Genomic DNA, 14,258 nt, shown 5'->3' on the forward strand with positions numbered 1-14,258 from the left:
GAGCTGAGAGGTGACACGTTGATTTGCAACATACCATGAGTACAGCCAGATGGGTCTCCAGCCCCAACCTCCTTCCCTGACTGCTGGAGGCACAAACTCAAATGTGTGCCAACCAGATGAGTGACAAGGTTCTAAGCCTCAGGAGACCTTAGTTATGTCTTCAGAACATGAGAATCAGCTGGGTCATGGCCTCAGGTCCTCTGGCCTGGTTCTCGCCAACTGGATGGAACATGTCTCCAGGGTTTATGATGAATGGACACATCTGCCCAGACAAGTAGAGGAATTCCTTGAATACAGAGTAGCAGATAAAACTAGTGCACGATGGCCCAACTTTCCAGCTTTCTTTTCAGACTCATTGCTGTTTCAGTCTGAAATGACAAGAAAAGTACGGTGGAAGTGGAGTGTATACGCCATCAAGTTCAAAAGGAGGGAAACTGAGAAACAACTGAGGTCAGATTTGCCTAGGGGCATAGACTGTCCCATGCTTCAACATTCAGGCCATTGGTGTCCTCCTCTGGGACGTGAGCAAATTTGAAAATATTTTTAATGGAGGAGCTGGAAGCTTTAGGATAAAAACTTGTCCATATTTTTAGACACATCCTTGTTATGGCCAGATTTGATCTTGAGTAAAATATTAAAAGTATATTTGAACTAGTCTGCAAAAATATTTTGAATATGTAAGTTCTCACCTTCCACCACTCCAGCTTTTTCAAAAAGAAAAATGCTGAATGGTTTAGAGACTATTTGTACAATGTAACTGAGTGCATAATGCTTAATATAAAAATGGTACTCTGATGAGATGATTGGGGAAATCAACTCATCATTGACCAAAAGAACTTGCCTTCCCACTAGTACAGCAAAAATATTTCTGCCTCACGAATATACAGCCCTATGAAAATGATCTCTGTGTAAATATTAAAAAGCAAGCACATTTCTCTTTCCTAACTCACCAGAAAGAAGGTAGTAAATAACTCAGGCCCAGGAGATAATCCCTCACTTGCCATGTTATAGGTTGGTGGGTGCTGATTCAAAACAATGCTGTATAACTGACAAGTTCCAGAATTAGTTTCTAGCTGGAGGACATGTTAAGAGGCAATGCGGTTTTCCTACCTCAGCCACCATTGAAGCAAGCCAGTTTATGGGTGAAAATGACTGAATGGGTTAAAAACTGGTGAAGAAATAGGAAAAGACGTGGTAATGAATGGTTGCTCATCAGAACAGAGTGGGCAGAGATAGGAGTGATAGGCTTTAAACACATTCATTAATAATTTGAGGAAGGAAGTGAACTGCAAGTTGTGCGTGATGCAATATTGTTCCAGTTACTAAACATCATGAAGAAATGAGAGGAACTGTAGACGAATTTAAAACACAATGCAAGGGCAATAAAGGGAAAGAGATGTAATAGTAGCCTTCTTGTAATTTTACTGTAAATCTTATTAGTCTTTATTAAACTTTATTTCCCAAATATTTTACATTAAGGAAACGTTGACTCTGCTAAAGATCTTTGCATAGCAGGCCAGTACCAGTTAAAGAATATTAATGTCCTTAAGTGCTTATTCAGAATTAGAGTGATTAAGAATGATTTTGGATGAAGGAAATTTGGAGTTTCTGGGTTTTAGTGAAACAGTATGACAGTTCTGAAATTTGCAATAGGAAGACTGCCTGGAGTTAAAAAAAAAAAAAAGTGGAGTGTCACTTCATGTAAAATTGTTTTCATATGTTTAGTAACAATTTAATCGTAATAGAGTTATGGACTTAAGGTTAAGCTAGTGAAAAAGAAGGTAACTTAGGTAGAATCTGGTACAGATATTGACATTTTAAGGCAGGAAACAAAGCTTTAAAAACTAGCTTTTAATTTCAAATTGTAGGATGTTATTAAAGTTTTGTATTCCTATTTTAACCATTTGGACAGGTATGATAATGGATAATAAATACAAATCAGAATTTTCAAAACAGGGAAACTTCAAGTCTGCCGCGTGGAGGAAGTAAGTGAACTAACATGATTCAATTCATTCGTTCAACAGATATTTATCGAGGGAGTTAAAAACATGAATCTAGGAGAAGAGATAAACAAGTATACAGGTACACAATACCTGTGACCAATGCCACAAAAAGGTACAAATAAGAACCTCTGTGAAAAAAACAAAACAAAGAAACCAACAAAAACAACCCTTCGTCTATGAGAGAAAGAGAGAGGTGAATGAGGCACCATTTGGCCCTGTAGAAAGAATGTCACTCCTAACAGTCAGACTGGTGGGAAAAGTGACTCAGTGTGGCCGGAGATAAGAGGAGTTAGGTAAGTTGGGTCCAGTCCCAACACTGGACACTTGCCTGAGGAATTTAAATTTTATTCTTTAGTCGTTTCTAGAACTCTTCATGACCTGTAGTGTAGCTTGCTTGCTGGCTGAAGGGATGAATGAAGCCATTGATTTTTTTTTTTTTTTTTTAGCAAATGACAAACTCCAATTTTTGCTTTAGGAAGATTAATTTAAGTGGTGTGTAGGAGGAATGAGAGGGACGGGAGACCTATTATAAGAGTTCCAGTCAAGAGCATGAGTTTCCTGAATTAATCCCACTACGTGCCCAGTATTCCACTGGATGCTTCACACACATACTCTCGATAATTATTTAATCCTGATAATAACCCTTTGAAGAAGGAAGAGTAAATATAGCATTCTCATTTTACTGGTAAAAAGCAGGTTCAGAAAGGGTGAGTAGCTTGCCCAAATGTCGCACATGTACAAGTGGCAGAATGAGGCTCCAACCCAAGTCTGACTCATAAGCTCATGTCCTTTAAAACAAACAAGCAAACAAACAAACAAACACTACAAGTTGATACTATTCAAAGGAGGACGATTTTAACAAGGACAATGGCAGGGAATGGAAAGGAAGGAAGGGAGAGATTTCAGCAGTAAGAAGGATGTGGCAACTGCAAACAGTATGGTGACAAGGGATTTTAAAAAGTCAGTTAACAGAATTTATATGGCTTTGAACTCTGACTTGGGAAGGAAGATAGGAAATCAAATTTTGTACTTATTGTTTGAAATGACAGCAAAACATCCACATAAGAGGAGGTAGGTTCACTTTCTGCAAGTGTAAAAATCACATAGAGATCAGCTGCAACACACCGAGAACTGGAAGTGTCACTCCTCAGCAATAGACACCGACTAAGGGTATTCTCTCTGGCTGTCCACCCTTTGCACAAGTGGCTTGTACTTCTTGGCACATTTCTGCCTCTCCTGGCTTGTCTTTAGTTCACCCCCCAGTGCATTTCCCAGGAAGGTCTCCCCTGACTCCCCGGTTTCCTCACTTTACTTCTTTTTCCCCAGTGCCTCTGTTCTTTTCTGTGTCTCCCCATAGACTGAGCTGCTGCTGGAGGGCTGGGGCTCTCTTCACCTTGACAGTTGTGTAGTTTCTGAGGCTATCACTAAGTCTGACCTTCTGAAAATGTTTGTGACAGACTGATTCCTATTGTTGCTCTTGGAAAACAACCACCCTGCCCTAGTAAGTCACAGTTTCTTCCTTCTTAAGGCAGTGCAGTGAACAACCTCAAGACCAGGAAATCATCTTCCTCATCACATACCAGGGTATTATTCATGCAGTTTACTCACTGTAAAGAGCTCCCTTGAAATAAAGCTAACAATAAGTCAAAAATTGACGAATTTCCTAGTATCAATTAACTTTTAACAAGCCCACTTGCGGTTGTGTGGGTGGAGATTCCACCCTCCTTTGCTCTTTGTTTCCGAAATACATAGTGGTGGTAAAGACTTCAGAATTTCTCTGTGGGTGTCAGGCACTGCATTCAGGTTGTAACTGGGGAGTATGCTCCTTTTTTGAACCAGCTTTTGCAGAGCAGTGTTCTTACTTCAAAGTAAGGATTTGTGTGTGGTGTGTGTATCTTGGGGGTAGGGAGACATATGGATATTATTGGGGGGAGTAGCTAATGCACCTCTGGGATCCTTCTGAATACGGGAGTTTTGAAGTCCACCCAACTGTCAAATTCCATCCTAGTCCACAGGGAGTTCCCTTGAGAATTAGGAGATGTGGAAGTCCGCTGGTGCCGGGAGCCTAATTCCCAGGAGGGTTTGGGGATCTCGGGAGGGCTGGGGTTTTCTCGAAGTGGTGTTTGAAGGCTGCTCAGAGCCACGACTTGGAGCCTAATGTGGCTGGCGCCTGGGCTTTTGTGGGGCAAAGAGTAGGAAAGCCGGGAGTTCGGTTCCCGCAGGGGTTGCGGCCCAAGTTCGGGACAGCAGGGCGGCGACTGCAGGGTGCGGCGGAGGCGGGGCTGCGGCAGGGCGGGGCGGGGCGGGGCCAGGCAGGCCGAGGCCGGGGGCGGGGCCAGGCACGGGTCGCCCTCGCCTAGGCCGCCGCTGGGCTCCGCCTCGCCGGGCTACGCAGGCGGCGGGGCTGCGGCACGGGCCGGGCGGCACCATGGCGGCGGCGGCGCCTGCTGCTGCGGCGGCTTCTTCTGAGGCGCCGGCGGCGACTGCGACGGCAGAGCCTGAGGCTGGGGACGAGGACAATCGCGAGGTCCGAGTGCTGCAGAGTCTGCGGGGCAAGATCTGTAAGCGGGGGCCGGGCTCACGGGACCCACCCAGCGGCGGCGGCGGCCGCGGGCTGAGGGGGCGGCGGGCGCGCGGGGGTGGCGGCCCCGAGCCGCGCTGGGATCGCTGGGCCGTGAGGGGTCTGGGCGGGAGCCGGAGCTGGTCGGGGGCCCGGCGAGACTTGCGGGGACGCCCGGCACGGGTGAGACTGGAAGGGGGGTGTGTTGGGGGAGGCGTCGCCTGGACGGGGCGGCGTGGGCTGGGGCTGCCCGGTCCGGAGGGAGTGGAGCGCGGGGGAGTTGGTCCGGGAGGAGGGCGCCTGGGCAGCGCCAGCGTGAGGGGCTCGGCTTGGGGGCGCGGCCAGAACCCGGGGACGCCCCAGGTCGGGGTGCGGCCGGGGGCGCGGGCTGGGGGCGTGAGGTGCTTCCGGCAGCCCTCAGACGCAGGCCTCCCGGCGGCTGCGGGCGCCCGGGAGCTGCCCCGAGGTGGGAGCGGTAATTACCGGGAGGCGCGGCCGGAGGAGGAGGAGGGCGGGGAAGTGGGGCTGGCCCAAGGGGGAGGGGGCTGCCGGTTTCTTGGGCTCACGAGCCCTGGCGAGGTTGGAAAATGCTCCCTGATCTGGAGGAAACAGGCTCCCTGGGACTCAAGTGGCCGCCGCACGGGGTGTTTGGGAGGGGCTCGGGGCTGGACACCTGTACTCGCCCCAACAAGCTGCGGCGGTGACTTGAATCGAGAGACACCGTGACTGGCAGTGAATTCAGGCAGGATGTAGTGGCTTCCTGTGAGCAGGTCTCAAAACAGTCATCTAACCAGCACTTAACCCACTTAATTCATTTCCTTCTCATGCATTTAATTGTTACTTTTGTGAGCGAGCCATACTAGTTGACTTAATACAAAATTTTTGCTTAGAGGCCCTGAGCATTACTGTAGACAGACCATTTGAGTTCAGTCGTTTGGACATCTATTTGGGGGGGGAAATGACCTTTTGGCGTCAGACTGCCAATTTTTCACAGTAATTTATTCAGAGGAAACACTTCTTTTTTGCTCTTTGTAAGATAACATCAATAAAACTTGTCTTTGCTTTTGTCAAACATTAGTTTTATTTTCTTTATTCAGTATCAGACTGGAAACGTGCTTCATGTTTCATGTAAATAACCCTTAGTTATGAGAACATGCTTTTTACTTTGACGAAAATCGAACTGTATTAAAATGGCTAACAATGCTCTGTCTTACGCAGGATGTAACATTTTCCTCTTTCTGAATAGTGATACTATTCACTGATCTTGGATTCTCCCACATTCCTCTTTTCAAGTTGCCCCCACCCCACTTTCAAGTATTTGGGATTTTATTAAACCTCAAAATCAGACATGTGTTTTTCCTGGGGCTCTTAAGAGAGTGCAGTTCTTAAAATCTGGAAAATTACACCAGAGAGGTAAATCTTGTCTATATATAAATTCCAACATTAAAGTTACTTTCTAGGGTATTAAAATCTTTTCAGAATTCACATTACATCTTATACTTAATATTTGTATATATCTAATTTGATATTTGGGAAAACTGTAAATGGGCCAGAGTTTCCCCCTTGATCTAATTTTCCAAATTTTTAGGACTTTACATTTTAGTGTTACTTGATGCTAGGAATTGTCCATTGGCGCCTCACTGATTTACATAGCTGCAGATTATACCATGAAATTACACATACACATGTTTTGGAATTGAGAGTTGAGGTTGGGCTATTTAGCTGCCCTGCACTTTCACCTGTTCCATGGCAGAGATATAGCAGTAAGAGATATTACTGTGCGTGAACCTTGGGCCTACAAATGAAAAAAACAACAACTTTGTTTCCGTGGGTTAGAGCAACCCCACTGCTCAGACTTGGAGATTGCTCATCCAGTTGCTGAGAGTGACATTAGCACTTTAACCATAGTGGAAATATTACATCTGTTATCTCAGTCAGTTTCTTGCTTTTTGAATTGCTCAGCTTATAGCTCAGATCATTGGAGTGTCTGCTTCACAGAAACAATGTATTAGGATACTTATATACAGAACTTCTCTCCACCTCTATCTCCATCTGCTCTCCTTTTAGCTGGTGTAATCCAAAGTTGGTTGACCTTCAGAACCCTGTGAAGAGATGCTGTTTTCTGTTTTCCTGAAACTGACATATGGGTTTTGCATGGTGGGGGCTGGGGGGCTGGAGGAGTCATTAGCAGGTGCTAAACTCACAGAAATGGGATGAGGATGGTTCTGACACTGAAGATATTAAGCAGCTCGGAGGTGGGGGTAATCGTGTCAGCTTACCTTTTGACCATACTGGGAGACCTGGGGTGGGAGGTGGGGGGGGGGGAAGGCTGATAGTGCCCACTAGCTTGGAGATGTGCTGGCAGATTCCACACTGCTGACTGAGTCTCTGATCTGGAGAATTCGAGATCCATCCGGCTGCAAGGGAGACTGAAAGGAAACATCCTTTTTCCTAGGCTGGGCTAAGACCCTTCAACTCCGAATCATATCAGCAAAAAAGTGAGGCTGGATTGATTTCTATATCTTTCAAGTTCTAGAGGTAATGGTCCACAACCTTCTTTAGGGGTTTCATTCCAGTATTTATTCCTGTATACTTCACAAGGTGAATTACCAGGCTGACAGATTGAAAAACTATTTTGTGGTCAGTTTCAAACAATCAACTGACATTAACAAATCCAGGGCTGCTGACAATTATTTTGTCTTACATGCTGATCTCCGGTTCCCTGAGGTCATTTTAGTGCCCTAGGAAACTATGACAGTTTCAGGTGGTCTGCTTCCATCATATTCAACAGGCAGGTTTGGTTGTTGGATATCCTACAGTTGTCATATGAACCCTTGATAAAGGATATTAAGGGTTACTCCAGACACCATCCTTTGGTCTGTGCAGTGAGTGGCACATATGCTAGGGCAGCTGAAGCACTTTGCATGCTCTCCCCCCCCCACCCAAAAACAAAACAAAACTCATAAACAAGCAAAAGAGGAGGATTGGGGCTTTCTCCTTTATACTTTTAGGCTTCATGCTGTTGTTTTGTGATGTTCTCCTTTTTGTTTACTGCTTTTTGTTAAGCTTGTTCTTGTCCAATTAAATAAGATTGTAAATGGTGCTGAAAGAGCCCACACCAGCTCAGGCACGGGTTTACCTGCTCCAGGGAGACCAGGTTGGAAAGGGAGCCAAATCTGAGGATTTGGGTGAATATTGACATGTAGTACAGTGTGAGGTCTGGGACCCTGACATCCCAGAACTTACTTGGTCTCCCTGATAATCTTCAGATAAAGAATGACCTAGGGCTATTTGGCAAAGTAGGATCTATGGGGTATGCTTGAGTTCACATGCTTCGTCAGGTTAGTCACCTAGTTTTGAATCTTTACTTAATTTCCAACTTGAGTTAACCTCTGTGTGACTCTGTGTTCTCATATGTAAAATGGGGATAGTAAAATCATCTCTCTTACAGGATTGATTTGAGGATTAAATAAATCCTCTTCTCTCATCATTTCTTCCCCTCCCTCCAGGAGCTGGGTCAGACACGGACCATCTCTTAGGAAGAAGTAAAGTAGGAGATAAAAACTAATCTTTATTTATTGTTCTTGTCCAACATATACTGGCATTTTCTGGTGTACAAAGCTGATTAAAATCAGAAGACCTGTGTTCTGTTTCATACATTGTTTATTATTATTCGTGTGGTGACTTTAGGTAGCTCACTTACCTTTGAGCTTATCTTCCTCATCTTTAAAATGGGAATAATGCTTCATCATGTACATTGTTCCCTCTGCCTGGGTGTGTCTTTCTCCTTTCTTCTGCCCCATGTTTAAGTTAGAGAACTCCTACTCATCCTTCAAAACCCTGCTCCATGCAATCTCCTGACCAAAGCCTTCTTTGGGACACCACCAACTCCCATCCCTGGGATTGTTAGGCCTTTGTACTGCTGGGAAATCACAATTCCTTGTCCATTTCCTTATTATATAGTACATTTCATGAAATTCATTTGTTTCCCCTGCTAGACTGTGTGCTCTTCCAAGGTAGAATTCATTCTTGTTTATTTTTTTCTTGTTTAGCTATCCTAGTGTCAGCGTGGTTCCTAGAACAGACCTGGCCTTTAGAAAATGCCATACCTCTCACTATGTTATCATGAGGAGGATTTGAGATACAAGATACGAAACTGTTTTGTACATTTTATTGCTGAACAAACTAGAAGAGATGGTATTATTAAAAGAAAACTACATGGATCTGTGGCAGGAAGATTATCCCTTTGAAAATCACAGTGCCAGCTGAGCTTAGGTTTGAACTGTTGCCTAAATTGCCTCATTAGGAAAAGGATTACATTTTTCTAAATGCTTCGATTGCTTATTATTAAGGGATTTGACTATTGTTACCTGACTGTATGTATTCCATGAATATTGTTAATATTTGGTCTTTAGCTTGGAAAACAAAAAAATCTCATAATCCCACCTTACACACCAACTGTTTTTATTTGTCATGGCAGGTTTGAATTTTTTGGTAATGTATAAATCAAAACATTTTATTGACGACAAAATAGAATTGAGAGGGAGAGATTTAAAAGTTTATGCTAAGAATTCATTATTATCAGATATTTGAAATGAGGTAAGTTGTTTAATAAATTAATAGAGGGAAAGGTTAAAAAAGGTTTTGTTCATGCTGAGAATTCATTATTGTCAGAAATTTGAAATGAGATGATGAGTTATTTAGGATGGAGGAAGAATCCATCTTTCAGATGGATAGAAATGAGAGAAAAGGTTCTTTGTAGAAGTTCGCAGAGCAGTCTGCTAATCATTTGCTCTGAGGAAGACAGGAGGTAAACCTCAATGAGTTCATAGAGTATTTTTTTCTTTTTGAACTTAGAACTCTTTGAATAGACTCTAAGAGCCTGTGAAATTAATGTAGCTGAAATAAAACTATCGTTTTATCCTTTAATCATAGATGCTAATCCTATTTCCTTGTTAATGTGCTTTATGAAATTATTTGACAATAATACCAGATTACATGTTTTATCTACTAAGGAAGTTCTATGCTCTTTTGAGAGCTGCTAAGTTTTGTTGTATAGTCATCGATTAATGCAACTTTAGTAACTCTTTATGTATATTAAGAAATTTCTATCATGTATCTTTAGTTTTGTATGTCATTTTAGTCATCCAAAAAAAATCCCTAGCTAAAGTAATATACCTTGTAAGGTTATATTTGTGATATTTGCAATACACATGCAAATATCAATAATAATTGCTAATCATTTGCTCTGTTACTAAGAGCTTGGATCTAAGAATACTATTAATGACAGAAGGACTTTGGAAAAATTCTTTAACTTTGCTGAGCCCCTATTTTCTCACTTGTAAAATGAGAGGTTTGGATGTGGTCTTTAACATCCCTTTTAGCACTGTTTGTTTTTTGCTTTTAAACTTGAACCATCCTGTTTAAGACAGTACGTGATACTTGAACGCTTAAATGTATTTAGTATACCTGTTGTGCATAAGATGCACTGTTTTAAAAATATCTAAGATTTGTTAGATAAGATTATTTGAATTCTAAAGTTTTTTCCTCTGTATGTTAATTAATTTATTTAGCAGTACATTATACGTATCTGAGTGGTAGGACATTAGCCCACGGGACTGTGAATTGGGTCTAAGCTGTGAATGGGATGAAAAAGTTCCTTACTGGTTTATCCTGAAGTATATACTAAGCAACAGTTGCTTTCAGATACCTGTATTCGTAGAGAGTTATGGAAGTTTAGAGCTGGAAGGTAGAGAACATACTTGTTCTGTCCTCTCATTTTACAAAGGAGTTGCCACTCAGAGAGTCCAGGTGTCACACAGTCAATGGCCTGTTGGCCACTAGTCCACTAGTATTATCAAAGTTCTTTCTAAAGTGCTACTTAGGATGAATTCATTAGTACTAGTGTTGCAAACGTACCTCATTTAGTATAAGAAGATTGCACTGCCTATCTAGTGACATATCCAGTAGTAATAGGTTTTCATTGTGCCATTACACACACTCATCAGTTTCATTTTAATAACTTTGTGAAGTGGTTAGGGTTAGTGAGGAGACTGTGGTTGTGACCTACGTGGAGACTGAGCCTCGGTGCTTCCCTGCTTGTGTCCTGCTCTAACCCTGCTGTTTTCAGTCCTGACTGCCCATCAGTGTCACCTGTGAACTTAAAAAATTCTAATGCCCACGGAATCATAATTTCTGGGGTGGTGCCTGGGCATCTGTAGGTTTAAAGTGTTCATCAAAGGGTGATAATGGGCAGCCAGGATGGTGAACTTCTTCTTTTGCAAGTTGAACAGACTAGCCACAAACTACCGAATGATAGCAACGTGCTGTGCGTGACCATTTAGAAGGGACCATAGAAAGTTTGGTGTGATCACAGGGAAGTTTTAATTTGTTTGATTATTTTTGAGAAGATTTATTTATTTGATTAGGTGATACAAATATCTGGTATAAAATTCAAAAGATAAAAACAGGTATACATTGAAACGTAAGTTTCCTTATTTCTGTTGTCCCCTAGCCATCCCCATTCCAGAAGCAAGCATACCAGTTTTTTGTCTATCCTTGTATTTACAAATACAAATGTAGAGTATTAATGTCTCTCTCATCAGCTTACAAATTATAGCAAAATATACACATCGCATATTGCTTTTTTGTGCTTAACAATAGATTGAAGATTTTTCATATCCATAATGTATATATAGGGAGCTGCCTTATTTTTAACAGTTGCATAATATTCCATCATGTGGATATACCACTATTTATTTAACCAGTCCCCTATTGATGTTCATTTAGGTTGTTCCCATTCTTTGCTGTTACAAACATTACTGTAATAAATAACCTTGTAGGGATGTCATTTTTAATATGAGTGCATGTATCTATTAGTAGGATAAATTTCTAGATGTTAAATTGATGAATTGAATGGTATATATATATTTTTACTTTGGAAAGACAATGCCAAATTGCTTTTCATAGAAACTATAGCAATTTATGCTCCTACCACCAATGTATGAATGCCTATATCTTTACACCTACATAGTGTGTATTTTAAAACTTCTTGATCTTTACTGGTCTGTAAGATGAAAGGAAACGTTTAATTTGTAGTTTTAATTTGCACTTCTTCTAAATGAGGTCAAGGATCTCTTCATATTTTTAAGAGCAATTTTTATTTCCTGTTTTTTGGATGAACTTACCTGTTTATTTCGTTTTTCCTTTTTTCTACTGGAGTATCAGTCTTCTTACTGATTTGTGGGTATGCTTTATTCAGTAAGGAAGGTAGCTAATTTTTTTAGCGGAAATATATATATATATATATATATTTTAATTTAAATGCTTTGGCTGATGCTTGCATTTATTCTTGAGAAGTTGATTGTGAGATCCAGTGACGACAGTCAGTCGTCGATCTCATCTTACATAATTTCTGATATTAGACTAGAGCTGGAGAAAGAATTGTTTGAGCAAAGGTACGTGACAACTTATAAACAGGAGTTAAAAGAGAAATAATAGCTTGGGAGAAGATTTTGCAACAAATCCTACAGACAAAAAGGAAACACATATATAGCACTTACTCTGTGCCAGGCAGTGTGTTAAAACACTTTAAGCATATTAATTAATTTAATCGTCACGGTAACTAAGTACAGTTATTATGACAGGTGAGGAAACTGACGCACAGAATAGCTAAACTAACTCAGTTGACTGAGCTCAGAGAGCTGGTGAGTGGAGGACCCGTGTTGGGCAGACTGGCTCTGGAGTCCATCCTGTTCCTCTTCACCTTCTAGGCTGTGCTGCCTCTATTTGTTAGTGTCCAGAATATATAAAAAGTTCATACAAATATGAAAAAGGAAAAGGCCATTAGAAAAATAAAGAATGTGAATAAGCATTTCACAGAAAAGGAGATACGAAAGGCTAATAAACATAAGAAAATACTGGTAAGATTTAACAAAAATCAATCGGAGATACAAATTTTAAAAAGTCATCAGTTTGTGAAAACAGAAAAGCTTGTTAATTTCAGTATTTTGTGACAGTTCAGGGAAAAGCTACTTTCTTCACTGTTAAATTGGTAAAGCAATGTTGGAGAGCATTTTGTCAGTATCTGTTAAAAATTTAAATGTATATACCCTATGCATTTCTATTTCTACATATCTACCCTATAGGAAAATTTGTCCAGTTGCAGAAGAGGCATGTACAAAGATGTTTAATGTTGCCTTGTTGGTAAAACAAAACGATTAGAGACAACTTAAGTGTCTATCAGTAGTAAAATGGCTAAATAATATTTTCAGATACATGTTCTATAGCAGCTAAAAAGAATGAACTTCAAGATGATTATTGAGTGAAAAAAAGTAAGTTGTTAAATAGATATGTATGGTACATATGTGTTTTATCTTTTCTACATGTATATGGGAAAATGCACAGAAAGAGATTTTAAAAGATGTACATTGGTTACCGCAGTGATGAACGAAGGGAAGTAGCCTTACTTACACTGATTTCTTTTTCTACAGAGTATTTATGTATTAGCTATGTTATAATAAATGACATTTGTGTAAATGAATTTGATACTAATTAATCTCTCTTGCTCCACTGTTGAAGACTATCCTAGCTACAGAAATAAGGGCGACTAAATGTTAGGCTTGGTAACATTTTGAGTGCACATAGAAATAAAGTCAACTTTTCTGTCAAGTTTTTGGGTAACTTTTTATTTCCTATACTTTGCCTGTTTTCACTATTTGTATTTAAAAAGTTGACTAAAAAAATTTGAATGTTTTGTTTCAGAGGAATGTAGTAAAAAAGAATAATTTTTATCCTTTAAAATAATAATGTGTGTGAGTGGTGCAGAACGTCTTAATTTTGAGTTTGGACAATTTTGTATAATATTTTCTTAGGATGGGGGAAATGAACTACATTTATTGAGTATTGATTTACTCTTTTCTACGTACTGTGTTAGGCTATTTTGCAAATTGTTTTATGTAACCCAGTTTCATGAAGGAGGTTGTTATTCCTCTTTTAGTGAAGAAGCAGATAGAAAAGTTATTTGTCCAGGATTTAAAAAGGTCTTTAAGTTACCAAAGTCCGTATCTTTTCTCTAGCAAGTTGCCTGACAGATGATATAAAGGAAAGAACTGATGAGTACATTTCTGTTGTCAAAAAGTTAGTAATTATCCCTAAATTGGTTGTGGTCTAACGTAATAGATACTCAGTAAAATTAGAATGTTGGAATGCTGTATCTTTAGTATTGCTTTGGGGGGGTCACAAAAAAATGTTACTCTTCTGTTTGTCAATGTTCATGTGAGTTTGTGCTTGTCAGTGGTTCTTCTAGAAAACCACACACACACACACACCCCCTCTACATGCATGTGTACGTGGTGCAACTTCTTTATATCCAGGTGCCACTTTTTTTTTTCTGAAAAGCACTAGATCATAATGAGTCCCGTTTTGGGTCTCTGGATATCGTTACCAGCAATAGCAGCCGTATTCCATACATGACCCGGCCATATAGCCCTTAGTTTGTTTGCTTGCCTCACTGGTCTCTCCTGTTCAGTTTAGGAGCCTTGCTGAGCTTTATGTAGCTGTAGGAACCACTGGCCCATCCTAGGAGAGATGCCTGCCATATGTGTTTCAGAGTCTGGTTTGCTACTTGAGAAGGGGCTGTAGGAAGCTTAGGGATCAGCACACTTTCAAAACTGAAGCCGGAAGTGGGCAAGGCA

General features: G+C 40.8%; 1 protein-coding gene across 4 annotated transcripts in view; it reads left to right on the forward strand.

Annotated features, from left to right (window-relative positions):
- The first annotated feature begins 4,343 nt into the window (after positions 1-4,343).
- Positions 4,344-14,258, forward strand: part of RASA2 (RAS p21 protein activator 2) — a 102,732-nt gene continuing 92,817 nt past the window's right edge. For 2 of the 4 annotated variants that reach the window (XM_074312934.2, XM_074312935.2), the window contains exon 1: positions 4,344-4,564. In XM_074312934.2, the coding sequence (XP_074169035.1) occupies positions 4,432-4,564 (133 nt within the window). In that variant the 5' untranslated portion in view covers positions 4,344-4,431. Of the gene's footprint in view, positions 4,565-4,682; positions 4,747-14,258 lie in introns of those variants that run through there. The other 2 variants (XM_074312936.2, XM_088798383.1) reach the window with 2 other exon arrangements.

This window comes from Rhinolophus sinicus, chromosome 5 (genome assembly GCF_057876585.1).
Source record: "Rhinolophus sinicus isolate RSI-liver-muscle chromosome 5, RSI-T2T, whole genome shotgun sequence".
Lineage (NCBI taxonomy): Eukaryota > Metazoa > Chordata > Mammalia > Chiroptera > Rhinolophidae > Rhinolophus > Rhinolophus sinicus.